Raw genomic sequence first — 16,678 nt, forward strand, 5'->3', positions numbered from 1 at the left:
GCGTCGCTCGAGGGTCTTGTAACCGACAATCTCGACATGTTAATTTCCACGTCAACCGAACTCTGCAATGCGGTTCCAGTATCGATGATTATCGTATTTAATCCTCGGTTCGTTGCTGTGGGTAGTTTAATTAAACCCTACCGCCCTGCAACGTCAGGCTACGTCAGGCGGACAGCATCAGCGCCGTTGACGTCGTAAGGCAAAGTGGAGTTTTTAGGAGTGAAAGACCAGTCTGTTGCCAACCAATCATATCCCCGCATTCCGCGGCATGTGGTTACGTCATATTCAATGAAAACTGTGCTTGTGCCCACGTGACCTTGCAGACGACCTCTAATTTGCCATTGCCATCTTACGACCGTCACTGACCCGATTGACCAAAAAGTGATACCCTTGGCCGTTGAGAAGAATTAGGGTTCAAATTCGAATTACATACCCGCGGGTGAATCTTTACAAATAGAACTGTTGAAAATTATCAACACCGTAGACATGTTACGCACCACAACGAGCCTCCGATCCGATCTGGTGCGCGTCACGTTTCGAAATGTTGTACGGACGAATGTCGTACGATGTTTGGCAGTCGAATGTATTCACAGAAAACATCTGCAAAGGTATCTCAACGCAGCTTCGTATATCCCATGAATCAATCTTCATTCTCTCACACCTTTTACAAATTGTTATAACACCACCGTAACGTAACATTGATCGTCGTGATTTTGAGGTTACGTCACGTTACGTATGTTTCTATTTCCTATTCAAATCATTTAACTCTCGCTTCCTCCTCTTCTACTCCTGTTCACATTTTTTTGTTCTTACGAATTATCACTGAGGTTTGTAACTTCGTCATCTTTGATAACGGTTCATATCATCATCGTGATCACAATTATTATACATTACCATGTGTGCAATGATAAAACTAAAAAAAAAAATTTTTAAATCCACAAGTTGAGAATATTTTCAAGCCTGGAGTCCATCGATTATTACTTGAGTTCACGAAATTCAATCACACTTTGTATCTTTGTAGTTACAGAGAAGTGTGTGGTTTTTTCATCTTTTCTCTGTACCTTTTTTCAATTAAATATCATATGACACCTCCAGTTTTTACTGTAAATTTGATACGATGGATCGATACTGTTGAAAATTACTTTTTGCCAACTCGAATCCTGGAAAAAAAAAAACAATCTTATACATGATACAATTGTTGATCAGGCCTCAGTTATGTAACAGCCCTCGTGCAGTGACAGCATGGACACAGCAGTTGAGGTTCTACGCAGATTATCCGGATCATGTGTCCGTTATGCTACCCGCTCTCTCACCTACCATGGAAACTGGGTCTATAGTTAGTTGGCATAAGAAAGAAGGTGAACTTTGCAAAATTACTTATAAATATCAACTCGCAACATGTGTATTCTAATATATAAAAGTTACTTCGAATTTCAACTGAAAATTCTTTTACAATCATCTGCCAACATTCTTGAGTAGAGCCCAGATTTCGACAGATCCAATCCTTTATTAAGAAGATAATATTAGTAAAGTTGAAAACATTTTGCAAGCCTATTCAATCTATACTGACACCAATCTTTAATCATTTTCATGTGACAATTTTTTTTCCATAGGTGACAAGCTGAACGAAGGTGATCTCCTAGCTGAAATTGAAACTGACAAAGCCACAATGGGATTTGAAACTCCGGAGGAAGGCTACCTGGCAAAAATAATCGTGCCTGCTGGTACTAAAAATGTTCCGATTGGCCAACTTGTTTGTATCATTGTTTCCGATGAGGCGAGCGTTGCGGCTTTCAAAAACTATAAAGCTGATGGAGCTACAGCTGCTCCAGCAGCATCAGCCTCGCCTCCGGCTCCAGCAGCTCCGGCTTCAACTGCCCCAGCAGCGGCTGCTCCAGCCCCAACTCCGACTCCAGCTCCAGCTGCTACAGCAACCCCTACATCTATGTCTGGTGACAGGGTCTTTGCAAGTCCGTTAGCTAGGCGGCTTGCAGGTGAAAAGGGGCTCAGTTTACAAGTAAGTGAAATATTATTGATCGACTTGTCAAGATATGAGATCGACAAATTGAAGAGGTGAAAAAATAGATTTATCAAACTGTAGTAATAGTTTTGTTGCTTAGAAACAAAGAATTTTTTTCTAATATGTAGGATATTAGTGAAGAAGAAATGTTTAGTAACAGCTCTTCTGAATCTCAGGATACTTTTAGTTTCGAAGGTAATGGATTTTCTGTCTCAAATAGGGTCTCAAGGGTTCAGGATTATACGCTTCAGTGACTTCCAAAGACCTTGCAGGTGCTTCTGCTGCAGCTCCCTCTTCGTCTGTTGGCGCGCCAACTTCAGCACCTGCAGCTGGAGGTGTATACACAGATATTCCAGTGTCAAATATCCGAGGGGTAATAGCAAAACGATTGCTTGAAAGCAAACAGAATATTCCACACTATTATTTGACAGTTGACATTAAGATGGACGCTGCCTTACAAATGAGGGAACAATTCAACAAAATGTTAGAAAAAGAGCAAGTGAAACTTAGCGTAAATGACATCATCATCAAAGGCATCGCAATGGCTTCGAAAAAAGTTCCTGATGGCAACACTGCTTGGCTTGGGGATGTCATTAGACAGTGAGTTCTCATAATGATATGAAAAGTAATTTATAATTGAACGGGAGTGATCGCAGAATGAAATAAGTAGTGTTTCGTACCAATTGTATACCAAAACAATGAATTTCCTAACCTAGGCATCTCAACTAAATTAATATTACATTTTCTTTTCCTCCTCTTCAGGTATCACAATGTGGATGTAAGCGTCGCTGTAAGTACAGACAATGGTCTTATCACTCCGATTGTATTCGCAGCTGACACAAAGGGTATTGTACAAATCAGCAAAGAAGTGAAAGCGTTGGTAGCAAAGGCGAGAGATGGGAAGCTACAGCCTAACGAATTCCAAGGTGGAACGATTACTGTATCAAACTTAGGAATGTTCGGTATTAAAACCTTCTCCGCAATCATAAATCCACCACAGTCCATCATTCTGGCTGTTGGTACGACCGAATCTCGATTGATTCCAGCGAAAAACGAAAAAGGGTAAACTAAGAAATCTCCTAATAGTACCTAAACTAGTCTTATTAGACTTATTTTCAGTTAATCGAGCACTTTTTTCCATCATATTGTTACTGTTAAAATTTCACAGATTCGAAACTGCAAACTTCATGAGCGTTACAGCCAGCTGTGATCATCGCACTGTGGATGGAGCGGTTGGAGCTCAATGGCTCACAGCATTCAAAAGTTTCATGGAAAATCCAACGACGATGCTCCTATAAAGAATCAATGTGCTGAGAAATTACACTCATCAATTCTACAAGCCTACTTTAGATCATCCCTAAGAGCCATCATGGGGTATGCGACAAGTGGATTGTCCTGTGTACATTTTTTGTGGATAATAACATTTAATTGATTTTGCGGATCACTTAAGTTAGCACCAATTTTATAACATAATTTTCCAGCTTGCAACACTGTAGATTACTTTGCGTGTAAAGTAAGTTTGCTTCGCGATAAGTATATACCTATGTTACATACGTATGTATGTACTATTCCGTAGATTTGAAAATGTACAAAAGAATACACAAACTGAGTTATATTTGCCGTCGTTAAATGTACTCGTTCAACTGTTGAACGCATCTACGAACGTATGTATAGCGCGATAAAAATGTTATTTCCTATTATTTATATAGATCAAATCAGTTTAGTATCCTCAGGTAACTGATACAGAATAAACATGTACATACTTGATGTTGCCAATCTTTTCGTCCTCTTAATACGGTAAATGTTGGCACTGCGATGATAATGTTTAAAACATTAAAATCTAAATAGATGAAAATTAATGCTACTGTGCAAAGTAAATAGATAGTTAAGTAATCTAAGTATTTAATAAATTATACAATATCAATACTTGCCTTATTTTTTACTTGTTCAACTACTAATATCGTCCTGATGTCAGCGATTCATAACAAAAACAATCGTGTGTACCAATCATCAGTGCGTCACATAGAAAAACAACGGAAGACCTCGCATCAGTAAGTAAAGCAGAACCCATACTGACCGGCTGTTGCACAGATGTCAGCGTACCACCCAATTCGCAATCACAAAACGCTAGTGTCTTTTTACTTTGGGATGATATACGCACAGTTCGGCTGCTCGCTGGTTTGTTGTTTGTGAACGGACATTTGACAATTTTACAATAACAATGCCAATCTTAGACAAGAGAAAAGGTGATGAGATTCTAGCATTGGTGCCAGCTTCGAAAAGGACGAAAAATGAAGTGGTTTTCAGCAGTAGAGAAAAGGCGGTGATCCAAAGTGTAAATATAACCTCACTTATATTTCTCTGAGAGACGAATTGAGACACTTTTATTACTTGGAACTAAATCGGATAATTCTTATCACAGGGCCCTCCCAGAACTTCATCACTTATGGCGCCGATTATGCTCCTTGAAGGACACCAAGGAGATATTTTCTCTGTTGAGTTTCATCCGGAGGGTCAATACCTCGCATCGACGGGTTTTGACAGACAAATATGTGAGTAAATACTATGCAACATGTTTCAATATTGCATGTCGGATAAACTCTAATATATATTCAATTGTTATATTATAAAACTGCCCCATGATAACAGTTATATGGAACGTCTATGGCGAATGTGAGAACATTGCTGTAATGTCGGGCCATAGCGGCGCAGTGATGGAAATGCACTTCAGCCCAGATGGCAGTAACTTGTACACTGCAAGCACAGATATGACCCTGGGACTCTGGGATCTCGGATCTGGATACAGAATAAAGAAACTCAAAGGACACACATCGTTTGTTAATTCTATATCCGGAGCTCGGAGAGGACCTACACAACTTTGTTCTGGCAGTGATGATAGCACTATTCGTGTCTGGGATCCAAGAAAAAGGGGCCAGTGTCAGACTCTTAATAATACCTACCAGGTATGCATTGTGTCTTGTATATCAAATAAGACGTGGATACGGTTTTATCAATGAATTTTAAATCAGTCAGAAATTCATCAGATGGATCACAGAAGCTAAAAGCTCTTCCAATCAAATGCCAAGTATAGAAAGAAATCGATAACCCAAATATTAGTGATATTTCCATCGAACCTACAGTAGTTTTATAGAGTTTTGGATACATAATAATCATGATTTATCCATACATTGAGTTTAGAGTGCCATCTCAGGAGTAGAGACAGACAACATTCATTACTGTTGCTATAGATCGATTACACAAATAATATGCATAAAACCATTTGTACAATGTTCTTAAATTTTTACTTTCTCTCCTTACTCTGATCTGTATACGTCTCAGAGTTATTTTTACTTTTGTATGTATAGGTAACTGCTGTGACATTCAATGATACAGCGGAACAAGTCATCAGCGGGGGTATTGACAACGACATTAAAGTTTGGGACTTACGAAAAAACGCAGTGCTCTATAGATTGAAGGGTCACACAGATACGGTTACTGGTTTGAGCCTGAGTCCAGATGGTTCTTACATATTATCGAATTCAATGGACAACACCCTTAAAATATGGGACGTCCGTCCTTTTGGACCCTATGAAAGATGTGTAAAAATTTTATCCGGCCATCAGCATAATTTCGAGAAGGTGAAGTTAAACCACATAGCATTTTTTCATTTTCTTTTTATGCAATTGTCCAATTTTCGTAATGTTGATTGAACAATGCTTTGCAGAACCTTCTGAGGTGTGCATGGTCACCAGATGGCAGCAAAGTGTCTTCAGGATCGTCAGATAGATTTCACTATATCTGGGACACGACAAGCCGACGTATCCTTTACAAGCTCCCTGGTCATAATGGATCAATTAACGATGTTGATTTTCATCCAAAAGAACCAATCGGTAAGTAAAAGCAATTCATCTTGTGCAGGCAGGAGTCTAATATAATTCTCATGTTTCAGTTGTTTCCGGCTCCAGTGACAAACAGATATACCTTGGAGAAATTGAAGGCTGAATACTGCCCTTGAGATTCTAAACATTACTTTTAAGGAGATACGATATGATTTTCCAAACTTCATTGTCAATAAATCAGTACCTTGTATTTCAATTATGACGTTTTTTGCTTTCTGGCTGTTCTAAAACACCGAATCTCACCATATTAACACGTTCAAAACTATTTCATCTGTCCGGAAATTTATGAGTAAAAGATTTTTGTAATACCTCAAATCATGAGAAAAAAATCCAGATTCACTGCAAGGATTAAATACAAAGGCTAAGATTTTCCCGGATATTTCTGTGCCGAAGATGCTCTTCCGTATTTTATCCGGCGAATGAGCATCGTAAAATACGTTCCCACCCACAAGATATTCTGTTTCTACGACAATGACATGTTTGACGTTTGAAAACCGTGGCGCTGGACCTGCCACCTGTGAGGCCTATCCGCGTATTGTTGGAAGCCATTACCAGTGTCAACGCAATAAAAACTTAGTTCACTCCTTGGTTAAAAATCAGTAAGACTACTTGTTCAAATTGTAATATTTGAATTTATTTTGAGGTAAGATTACTTTAACGTAATACAGGATTGTACTCTGTCATAAATAGTATGTAGAAATATGCATAGATCAATTCACCCTCGACAAGGTCTTTCCAACGTATTCTTACAGTATGTATATGTACAATTATGGCGCAATCGATTGACGACTGAATAACATTTTCGAATTGCGTTTGTGTAAGTTAACGCCAACAAAATCACAGTCCACTGATACATCGTTTTGTGTTTCAGTTTATATTATTAATATTTATATCTAATTATAAATTTAAATTATTATCATCAAGATGTCATCACCGTGGGGTAAAATTCAACCACCCGCGACAGCAGTCAGTCTTACTGAAATAATGTCAGAGGAAGTGGCTAAAGACTTACAAGAAAAGTAAATAGTTATCTACTGTTCAAGTTTCCTGATGCCATTACGAGTTCTGCGTTACATTTAGTGTTTTTCCTTACACAAGTTTGATATTTATTATTTTTCAGAGAAATCCGTAAACACGCAGACCTGGTAATGCCAGAACCAACACCAGAAGAGTGCGGATTATTAGAGCTCGATGACACGGATAGTGATGCAGTGATTGCACAAACGTTGCAAGCTCAGTTCAATCGAGAATATGACTCAATGCTTAAACGTACCGAAGATAAATTCAATGGCTTTTCCAAAGGTGCGTTAAACAATGCAAGACTGTTGAAGCTCGCGATAAATACGTTTTACTTCTCTTTCCCATCGTAGTTAATGTTTCCTATTCAAATTATCGAACGTGTCCATCTGTCGAACCTGATGAACGTAAGCCTGAAGTAGACGAGGAAAATAGAGACTGGGATAGATTTGTGGTGAATATCTGAATATTTAAACAATGTACTGTAAAAACAGCCATCCTTATGTGAGAGAAAATTATAAATACCATTACGATATTTTCAGAGCGTGGAAAAAGAGTACGCTTCCATTCCACGTTGCGGATATAAGAGAGTTGGCGAGGGATCGGAGATCATTACAAAACATGACATGCTGATGTCATCCAGAATCAATGCTTGCAGAGTACTTGCTTTTCCACCTGGAATAAAAACAGGCGATGCTGGCAGTTTTGATATGAAATTGAATAACAAGGTTTTCAATTCGTTGAGAGCGCACAGTCATGCACATTGTGCTCGTGAGAAGGCCAAAGCAAGACCTAATCCTAAACAAACAGTAGATAAAATCCCACTACCTGTTTCGCAAGATTGACAGACTTCAGTGTAAAAGAAAATGAATATAATCATGTTACTGAATTAATTCGACAATGCCTGCAAATTATAATTAGGGATTTTGTTACTATGTAACTGACACACAGAACGAGCAGTGTTAATATCCTTGAGTAACTTCAATTCTCGTTGTTTGCTAAATAAAGGTTTGGGTAAAATATTACTCAATATTTAATAAATATATTTTTATTCTCTATTGTATCAAAGTTCGATACTTAAAAATATTGTTTTAAAGTTAATTTCGTTGCACTACTAACAATAAACGTGGGCTGGACCTTGATCAATGAGTTTTTAGAGAGCTATGTACTACTAATACACTTCAAACACGTTTTCATTGCATCGATAGATCATACACTCATGGTTTGACAAATTTAAACATTGAAAGGTCTTCGAATCCAAAAAAATATGCAGAGCTAATACAGTGTTTGATTTCTAATGCATATTAAATGCTAAGTAAAAAATCCAGAAAAGACTTTAATTCAAAGAATTATGAAGTTTAGCTCGATTTAAACATCACAAACCACTGTTTCAACCAGTAGCTCACAACTGTAAAGTATGCTAGTAAAATTTTTATTGCTGTTGATGACTTAACGTAGTTCTTTTGTAGGTGGTTTCAATGGAATCCTGCCTAACGTAAACTGTTTAGCTAAGTACACGGCTTTTTCATCATCTGTTAGATGTCCTTCAATTGTATAAGAACTTTCATCAATACTCTCAATCTCCCTCTGCACAGATGCAAATGGTGAATTAGCAAACAACGTAGTTTGCGATGATGTGAGCACGGATCCTTGGCTGGTCAAATTAGATCCTACGAAAGGTGAATTGCTAGTCAGCTGTGACTGATTTGCAAATGGACTGGCGGCTGTGGAAACGATAGTATTGGTAGTAGAAAATGGCGAAGAATTTGGCACACCTCCGAATGATGATCCTTGGCTGAATGGTGAAATATCAACTGCATGAGCAGTCCCAAATGGCGTTTCTGACTGTGTTGGAGTTGTGCCAAATCCTACAGTTGAGTCTATCGTCTGACCAACGGATCCAAACCGATTAGCTCCAGAAAACGGAGTTAACGCAACTGTAGCAGTGGTAAATGGCCCTGAAGATTTAACGAATGGTGTGCTACCTGTGGATACTATAGAATTAAATGGGCTTGCACTAGATGTAGATACTGGTGACCCAAATGGGGGCGGATTTTGGTTATTGCTGAAATTGGCTGTCTGAGATTTGACCACAGAGCTAAATGATGTAGGAGCAGTGTGTCCAATGGATCCAAACGTTGGTGTAGCCGCAGTTGTCCCACCAAAAACATTACTTGAAGTTGTAGGAACACTCCCAAAGGTTGATTGCCCACCAAATATTCCTGGGGTTGATTGTGCACCGAAGGTTGGAGCCCCACCAAATACTGGACCCCCACCAAAAATCGTACCAGTCTTTGGTTGCCCGAATAGAGAAGTCTGCGCAGATCCCAATGAGCTATTCCCCGTCACTGATGATCCACCAAAAATAGAACTTGCAGTTTGTTGGGATACCCCACCAAATAATGACGTTGTAGCAGGTTGGGTACTAGCAAAAATTGAGGTAGTTGCTGCAGTCGGTGCTGTTCCACCAAATACGGAATTGGTCAGTGTCGTGGTTCCACCAAATATTGTATTTGATTGAGTCGATTGCAGTCTTCCAAAAGGGGTGTTCTCTGAATTTGAAGTACCAAATGCACTAGATTGACCAAATACAGGCTGGGCATTAAAAGCGGGCGGATTTTGAGCAGCAGTGTTCCCGAAAGATGAAGCATTCTGATTTCCACCAGCAAATACTGAACTTGGATTGTTGACAGCAGTACCAAATGACGGCACAGGATTTCCAGTACCTCCAAAAACAGGATTGGCACCAAAATTTGGCTTTGCGCCAAAAGTTGAACTGTTCGTTGGACTGCTAAAGGCGAAAATTGTTGGGCCTGTAGCACCGAACGTTGATGTCGCTCCTCCAAAGGGATTGGAAGTGTTGATGGCATTAAATGGCTTTGAAGTAAACATGTTCGATGCAGGTGTACCCGTGCTGGGTATTGCCAATTGAGGAGTAGCAAATGAGAAGTTTGAATGTTTCGTCAAGGAATTATTTGTGTTAAAAGTGTTATCTTGCCCACTTTTTTGAAGATATTCCTATAAGCATATAATTCACTTGTGTCAAATTTATCCATACATTTTTGCAGAGGTTTTATCAGAATTTTTCAATGATATGAGAGCACCTCACTAAATAAAAGCCTTACCAGCATAGCTGCAATTTCTTGCGTAGGATTTTTCAAAAGGTCGCGTTTAGCTTTCATATCTTGACACAATTGTTGGAATTGAAGTTTCTGTAAATTTACGAAACACACGATTAAATGGGTAACATAAGGTAGGTGCTCAGAAATTTTAAGAAAAAATAAAGTCAAACCAGTCGAAACTTAATGGTAAAAAGTGACTATAAAAAAACTGCAACTCGTACAGTCTGTTCGACGGTGCCATTTTTTTGTGCTTGATATATTTCCCAATGAAATTCATCAGGTGAAAAGTCTTCCATGCCTGGGATACACGGTCGTTCTTTGAATGGACCGAAACAAGATAACGGCCATTGTCCACCTCGTTCAACGAACAAGACTTCCTCAGCAACTGCAAAGCTAATAATAAAGATTTGATCATTTTCTCGAGTTAGGAACATCGGGTCTTTGTTAAATGTATTGGAACATGTTTATATACGCACGCTAATGTCTTTACTCCTGTGTAACTGGGCTTGTTTGCCAGGGCCGAGTTATCACCTACAAATTGAAATTAATAACAGTTACATTAACATCACATGGTCGACGGTAGGTAAAACTAGAAAATTTTATGCAGATTCATATAACCTATTCTCATACGAAATGCTTACCGTAATTGGTATTGGCTGTATGTGCGAATCGACAATATTGGCCGAAACGACAATTGCCTTGTAGAAAATACTTGCACGTTGTCATAATGAAAGACTATTATTAGTCCGACACAACCGTATACGCGAGTTTGACAAATACCTCTATGGTTTAACACCGGACGACATGGAAATAATTACATGAGATGCATCCGACTATTCGCAATAACATTCTACATCCTATGAGATAAATGTTTTCATGTACAAAATTTCATACACCAGAGCAAGTAATGTTGGCGTACTGAAATCGTTCTCGTACTGCTGACACTGTATTCCGAAACGGAAAAACAATAAGTTCCATCACTCGTGGACTAGACTAATAACTGTACTCTGGAAAGTGCAGGTAGCGTCACATCGTGTTATCACGTAGATTGTGCAGCCATATCATTGGCGCAGTACTACCTTGCGCATGGAAACTACACATGACTACACAAAGTGCTCGAACTCCACGTACATAAACAGCTGCATGCACCGAAGACGGCGGCAGTGAAAACTTTCTACGAATCACTTATCACATTGCACGATCATCGATCAGTACTGCCAGAAAGCGAGTAAAAAGTACCCCTTCCACAGATCCCGCGCACAGCTGTGTGACGTTGTGTGTGTGCGCTCTCTTCATTGCTTGGTAGGAGAACATTTCCCCTCGATTTGCCAGCTTACTCGGCATCGTTCGGCTTCCGTCGCCATCCCGACACACCGACGTGCACCGTTGACGTTGTGTGAGATGCGCGCAAGCTGCTAGGGAAGGGGTACTTTTTACTCGCTTTCTGGCAGCACTGTCATCGATTAGTCGACTTTGAACATCTCTGCAACTAATGACACTTCGGTACAAAAGGAACACTAGCGACGCTGGTGGTACAAAAAAGTAACCCAATGTAAACGATTACTGCGGCAAGTTCTGTCGATTCACGCATTTGAGTGACTTCGTGATTCAAGCTTACAAGGGGTAGATAATTGATATGGTTATTCTATCATGCGTAAAAATGAGTAAAAACCCGTATGTTGAAATAGTAGAATAAAATTATACTTTTCGAACTTTGCTAGATTTGCAATGAAAACTTTCAGTTTTTATTCATACGGTAAATTTTTAATTACATACATACTTTTCCGTAGGCATGTTACGGTACAATAATTTTAAGTAAAATCTCATCTAAAATCAGGCCTATAACGTTCGATAATAATACTCGATGTAAAGAGTACCGCCGTTATTAAATATAACATAATTTTGTTATAAGGATTGAGTAATTCAAGTATCTTTTTCTTAATTAGGACTAGCTTGCATCTTTTATACTTCGAGTCCATAGTGTTCGCCGAGTAACGCATGTATTTCTTAAGCCTAAACGTCCACAATATCCCTGATTTCTTTTTAAATGGGTGCCTATTTCATTTTGAAGTAACTGAGAAACAATACGTTATTGTATGGGTCGAAGCATCGAGTGATATATTATGTTCCATAATGGTTTAATTGACTAATTCATAGCTGTGCAAAATTAATTTTTTCCCTACGAGATAGAAATGATTGTGATGTTCAGAAGCATATTTGTAGAAAGACCAAGGTGACCCAATGAATCACGTATAAAAATCCGCTTGTAGGTGACGCAGGAAAAAATGGTTAAGTATCTACTATATTAATTTAGTACATCTCTGTAGAAATATTATACATATTAAGAAGCTTTTTGTAAAGCTTAACATATTCAAATCTTCAATAATTATATATCTCTCGATAGTTTTTTTTTTTTTTTACTACCGTGTAGCAGTGGCGTAGTATGTAAAATACTAGAATGTATCAAATATATATTATCTTTCAGTAAACGTCTCTTTCCGCTGAATCATTCATTCCTCGGAGTGACACCGAAAATAGTGAATGTAGGTAGGTATATTGGTCAGTGTTAATCATCCAAATTATTAACGTGTAGCACTTCTCGCTGTGTTAATCCAGCTTCACCCAATGTCCGTATAATGTTGGCTGGATAAAGAATTCTTCTTGGGTAACTAGTTGTAATTTCAAAATTAGCTGGCGAATCTGGCTGACAGAATATCCAATGGTACACGTCCTGAAATGAATAGTAAAATTCAAGAGAATTATGTTCCAAAATAAACTTACAATTAGATAGTCAATGTCCATAGTTTTTGGACAAATGTAAAGGGTCACATCATATAATAATCATATTATGTGACGGATCTTTTTGTGTACTTCCAATGTGTGTTTACTGACATAGTTGATATTTGATGATATTTTACTGACATAGTTAGGACGACTGTGATGCGTATCTCAATAAAAAATTTACCTCGGTTGTGTCAGACAATAGAAATCTTCTTTTCATAGTTCTTTCGCCGAGTTTTATTTGAAGATGACACACATTAGGGTTAGAAAGGTTGGGCTCTAATGGAACTTTCTTAACTGTGAGCTCTTTCTCTTGCCGAATTCTTTGAATTTCCCGCTCTTGAGCATTGAGTTCTTCTTTTTCCTTGGCTTCTTTCTCTTCTTTTGCTCTTCGCTCCTCTTCTCTTCGTCGGTCCTTCTCTTGGTCAGCTCTTAATGATTCTTCATAAGCTTCATCTTGTTGCTGACGCAGAGACTGAGTTGCACTACGTTCTGCCCTGAACAATGTAACAGTATATACAATTAATTTGATAATATTTAATTCTATGAATTCTAGTTTTGCCGATTAGACCTTTGAGTACAGTATAAACTCTGCTGTCAATTCGGGCTGGCCCTTATTGTACTCACACTTGCAAGCATAACGAAATCATTGAAAGCCTTAAGCATCCAAATATCAGAAGATTTTGGGTAAAGAGAATTGCAATCTGATTTTATAAGATTGGTTTGCGGTGCAAGGTTGAAGTTCATATATCGTTGACATAACGATGCATGTTTAGGAAAAATTGTTATCTCACAATTTTGAGATTGTCAAGAGATTGCGCAAACCATATTGAAAAGTAAAACATAGCCATTTCGGAAACTGTACTTCTTTGAAGTCATTCTAAAGTTGCGAGGCAGTGATTTCTTTCTCAGTGTGTCGTTACAATAACGGTACTAACTTCAACTTCATGCAATTTTCGATCGGGTTTCTTTGTTATTTGTTATAATTTACCAGGTATAAGTGGATATGTATGTACAATTGATATATCTTACCTATCTTGTCTTGCCTGAATAAGACCGATTTCGTTATTTTCCATAATAGTTTGCAGGCGAGGAATCAGTTCAGATGGTGTAGGTGAACCTTCCATGCTGCGATCATTTAATAATATCATGATTAATACAAAAATTCAAATTTATCCGATATTCTGTGTAATTAACAGTTAATTTGAATCGGTATGACAAAGTAATTTATTTGTTGAGAGTGAATTCCCCATAAATAAAGGTACGCACAGGCTAGTGACTTTTATAAACTGGATTCTCCATTCTTCAAATTGTGCTTAAAGTGGAATCAACCTTTAAGCTATTTTTGGTGTCATTTTATTTAGTATGACATAGTGCCTAATAACTGATGGGTGCTGAAGGTAAATGTGTCATCTGTTATCAGATGCTATTTTATATGAAATACAAAAACAGTCTTGAACATTCCAAATATAGTCTACCACAATAACGCGCATTTGTGTTATGTGTTTGACTAAGAGGTACTGGCAGCATGATTAATCTGTAACATATGTCGTAGTTTTACCACTCACCGCCCAACGATAGTCATTCTGTTATCCCTGAGAACAATAAGGGCAAGGAAAGGGTAAGTGCCTGACCTAAGAGCTTCTGAAACCTTATAGCCTTCTCCAGACTGGACGTTACATGCCCAGAATAGTGTTCGCGTATTGATAAACCTCACCACATCTGGATCGCCCAGAGTCCTTCTGAGGAGTAAATGAATATATGATAGATATTATTTCTGGCTGCGAAACTTACAGAATAGAATATAGTCTACCGGAGATGTGTAAGAGCTTTAAGTATCACGAAAATGCCATAGCTTGGCATGTATGCATGTCTTTCATTATACGTTCAGCAATAATAAAATTTCATTTTTGAAAGTGCTTTATAAACACTTCAGTATATAACTTTGATATTATCAGTGGAAATAGTGGATCTTCAGATTGTGAGCGTGGCTCTTGCACATGTTAATTACTTTGACACTAAGAGATAATATTTATGTGATTGAAAATTATCCACACGCAGTAAGAAAGTTAGAAATCCGAATCAAGCAGTGAACCAAGATTACCTGCACCATTGATCAATATCTTGAGCTTCGTCTTTGTGTAAATAAACTAGTAAGAATCTGAGCTCCTGTTTCGCATCAGAAATAGCTTGGCTGTAGGATCCTTGATAAAATACAGGATGGATATTTCCGTAGCGCTCCTCATATACTCTTATGAAATTTACAACATCCTCCACAGGATCCGAGGATACTGCGAATATGTAAATCGTTTTATGGAGTTATTGTAAAACACAGGGACATATGATGTTAGTCGAATCTTAAAGATGAACCTGGATTGCTACGTTACAAGTCGACAGCAGTCACAACCTTTGTATTAGCGATTTATCACTACGCAACAGAGTAACAATAAGTTAACGGAATTCACTATGATTACACTTACTAGGTCTAATGTCTGAGCGAAATATAGCAAGGAGTAGTTGTCCGATACTAGAGACAATATTGCACCACAATGTGTAAATATAAGAGAATAAACTGCCGCCATTATCCGAAGTGTTTGGAGGGTTAAAATAAATTCGAAATCCCGTATCATCAATGACTGGCGGTGGCCGAGACCGTGAATCTTGCGCATACATGGAGGGTCTTCCTTCGTACAGGTTGAGTTGCTCCTAGATTTTCATCGAGTAATAAATATAAAGGCTCGGGTTGGAGGTTAAGATTGTTGACAAAAAAGAAAAACAGTTATTAAAACAAAGATGCTTCCTGGTCGATAAGTGATCAGGAAAATGAATGATCTGCAAGTTTAATGTACCTGTACAGCTACTTCCAAGTTCCAATTGTGACGATGTAGAACATCTTGACACACAGACAAATCATCGATACCGGTCAAGTCCTAGAAAAATGTGGTGACGATAATTAACTTATCGATAGGTAAGTTTTTGACAAAAGTTCAAGTATGAAGGAGTAAATTTACCTGAAATTGAAGAACTTTTTCTGTTTGATCAGGAGATAACTCTCCAATTCTAAGATCTGCCATGGTTGGTTTCGATTTTGACTTGTGTAAAATTGTGTAATGAAGTATGCCTTTTCAACTTTTTTTTTTTGTCAAATGCTTATCAACTACAGTACGAGACGCTTATAAAACTTGAGCAACCAGCTAACCGAATGATCATTTGGGTAGTTAGTTCGGGAATGGGGAAAAAAATTAACCTTAATTTCAATACGTATTGCTACGCTGGATCATCACAAGCACGATCACAAGTCACTTTCGCGCATCTTTGCAGTGCCTTCCGTGTTTCCAACGCTTCAGAGCATTTATTCGACCAGTGTTCCTCAGTGACTATCTATCCAATGTTTTTTTATGCACACTACAGAGGGAGACTCACTGGTTACAATACAATACATATTACATGTATACATACTCGATTATTTCAAATTGCGACACTTGCGCGCAAACAATTAAGCCAACAGAGAGATAAGACGAATTACGAATCAACGATTACACAGCTTTGTTTAATTGGAATATCATAGTCAAGTACTTAAGTTTATTCTATTTGATTATGATTCAAATCGCAATTTTGTTGTGTCATGCGCCACCGCAATGTTCCCATTGCACTTCCGCGGACGGCTGGATATTTCCAATTGGCAATTGTCAATTAAATATAACAAATTTTTCATGACCAAGCTGGAACAAAAAACATCTGAGATGGACTCAGATATAATTATTTTTAAATGTCATTGCAAACGCCTCATGGCATAGTATAATATATTGCAAAAATCACGAGCACAGCATGTCATGATT

At 38.1% G+C, this 16,678-nt stretch overlaps 5 protein-coding genes across 7 annotated transcripts; 3 read left to right on the forward strand and 2 right to left on the reverse strand.

The window, feature by feature from the left end:
• Positions 1-313: 313 nt before the first annotated feature.
• Positions 314-3,946, forward strand: muc (dihydrolipoamide S-acetyltransferase muc). The gene is made up of 6 exons (XM_046622951.2): positions 314-608; positions 1,207-1,358; positions 1,614-2,017; positions 2,241-2,620; positions 2,783-3,082; positions 3,189-3,946. The coding sequence occupies exons 1-6, from the start codon at positions 487-489 to the stop codon at positions 3,316-3,318; spliced, it is 1,488 nt and encodes a 495-aa protein (XP_046478907.1). The 5' UTR covers positions 314-486; the 3' UTR covers positions 3,319-3,946.
• Positions 3,947-4,124: 178 nt separating this feature from the next.
• On the forward strand, positions 4,125-6,115 carry LOC124221060 (U5 small nuclear ribonucleoprotein 40 kDa protein). The gene is made up of 6 exons (XM_046630696.2): positions 4,125-4,355; positions 4,443-4,572; positions 4,670-4,983; positions 5,386-5,658; positions 5,745-5,910; positions 5,970-6,115. Exons 1-6 carry the CDS (start codon positions 4,242-4,244, stop codon positions 6,020-6,022), a joined length of 1,050 nt encoding a protein of 349 aa, XP_046486652.1. The 5' UTR covers positions 4,125-4,241; the 3' UTR covers positions 6,023-6,115.
• A 330-nt stretch (positions 6,116-6,445) lies between these two features.
• LOC124221927 (serine/threonine-protein kinase RIO3) lies at positions 6,446-7,977 on the forward strand. 3 transcript variants are annotated; one of them, XM_046632386.2, is made up of 5 exons: positions 6,446-6,562; positions 6,791-6,938; positions 7,040-7,221; positions 7,290-7,390; positions 7,479-7,977. In XM_046632386.2, exons 2-5 carry the CDS (start codon positions 6,844-6,846, stop codon positions 7,779-7,781), a joined length of 681 nt encoding a protein of 226 aa, XP_046488342.1. In that variant the 5' UTR covers positions 6,446-6,562; positions 6,791-6,843; the 3' UTR covers positions 7,782-7,977. The 3 variants fall into 3 exon arrangements, with proteins under 3 accessions (XP_046488342.1, XP_046488332.1, XP_046488351.1); XM_046632376.2 differs by having other exon boundaries at positions 6,844-6,938; XM_046632395.2 differs by lacking the exon at positions 6,446-6,562 and adding an exon at positions 6,583-6,736 and having other exon boundaries at positions 6,844-6,938.
• On the reverse strand, positions 7,969-11,351 carry LOC124221895 (nuclear pore complex protein DDB_G0274915). Its single transcript, XM_046632325.1, has 5 exons — positions 10,700-11,351; positions 10,535-10,589; positions 10,280-10,451; positions 10,062-10,148; positions 7,969-9,954 (listed from the first exon to the last, which is right to left on the reverse strand). Exons 1-5 carry the CDS (start codon positions 10,782-10,784, stop codon positions 8,386-8,388), a joined length of 1,968 nt encoding a protein of 655 aa, XP_046488281.1. The 5' UTR covers positions 10,785-11,351; the 3' UTR covers positions 7,969-8,385.
• A 1,077-nt stretch (positions 11,352-12,428) lies between these two features.
• On the reverse strand, positions 12,429-16,404 carry Faf2 (Fas-associated factor 2). Its single transcript, XM_046632361.2, has 8 exons — positions 15,851-16,404; positions 15,689-15,769; positions 15,320-15,545; positions 14,944-15,130; positions 14,408-14,581; positions 13,872-13,967; positions 13,024-13,336; positions 12,429-12,789 (listed from the first exon to the last, which is right to left on the reverse strand). The coding sequence occupies exons 1-8, from the start codon at positions 15,911-15,913 to the stop codon at positions 12,625-12,627; spliced, it is 1,305 nt and encodes a 434-aa protein (XP_046488317.1). The 5' UTR covers positions 15,914-16,404; the 3' UTR covers positions 12,429-12,624.
• Between the last annotated feature and the right edge of the window lie 274 nt (positions 16,405-16,678).

This window comes from Neodiprion pinetum, chromosome 1 (assembly GCF_021155775.2).
Source record: "Neodiprion pinetum isolate iyNeoPine1 chromosome 1, iyNeoPine1.2, whole genome shotgun sequence".
NCBI lineage: Eukaryota > Metazoa > Arthropoda > Insecta > Hymenoptera > Diprionidae > Neodiprion > Neodiprion pinetum.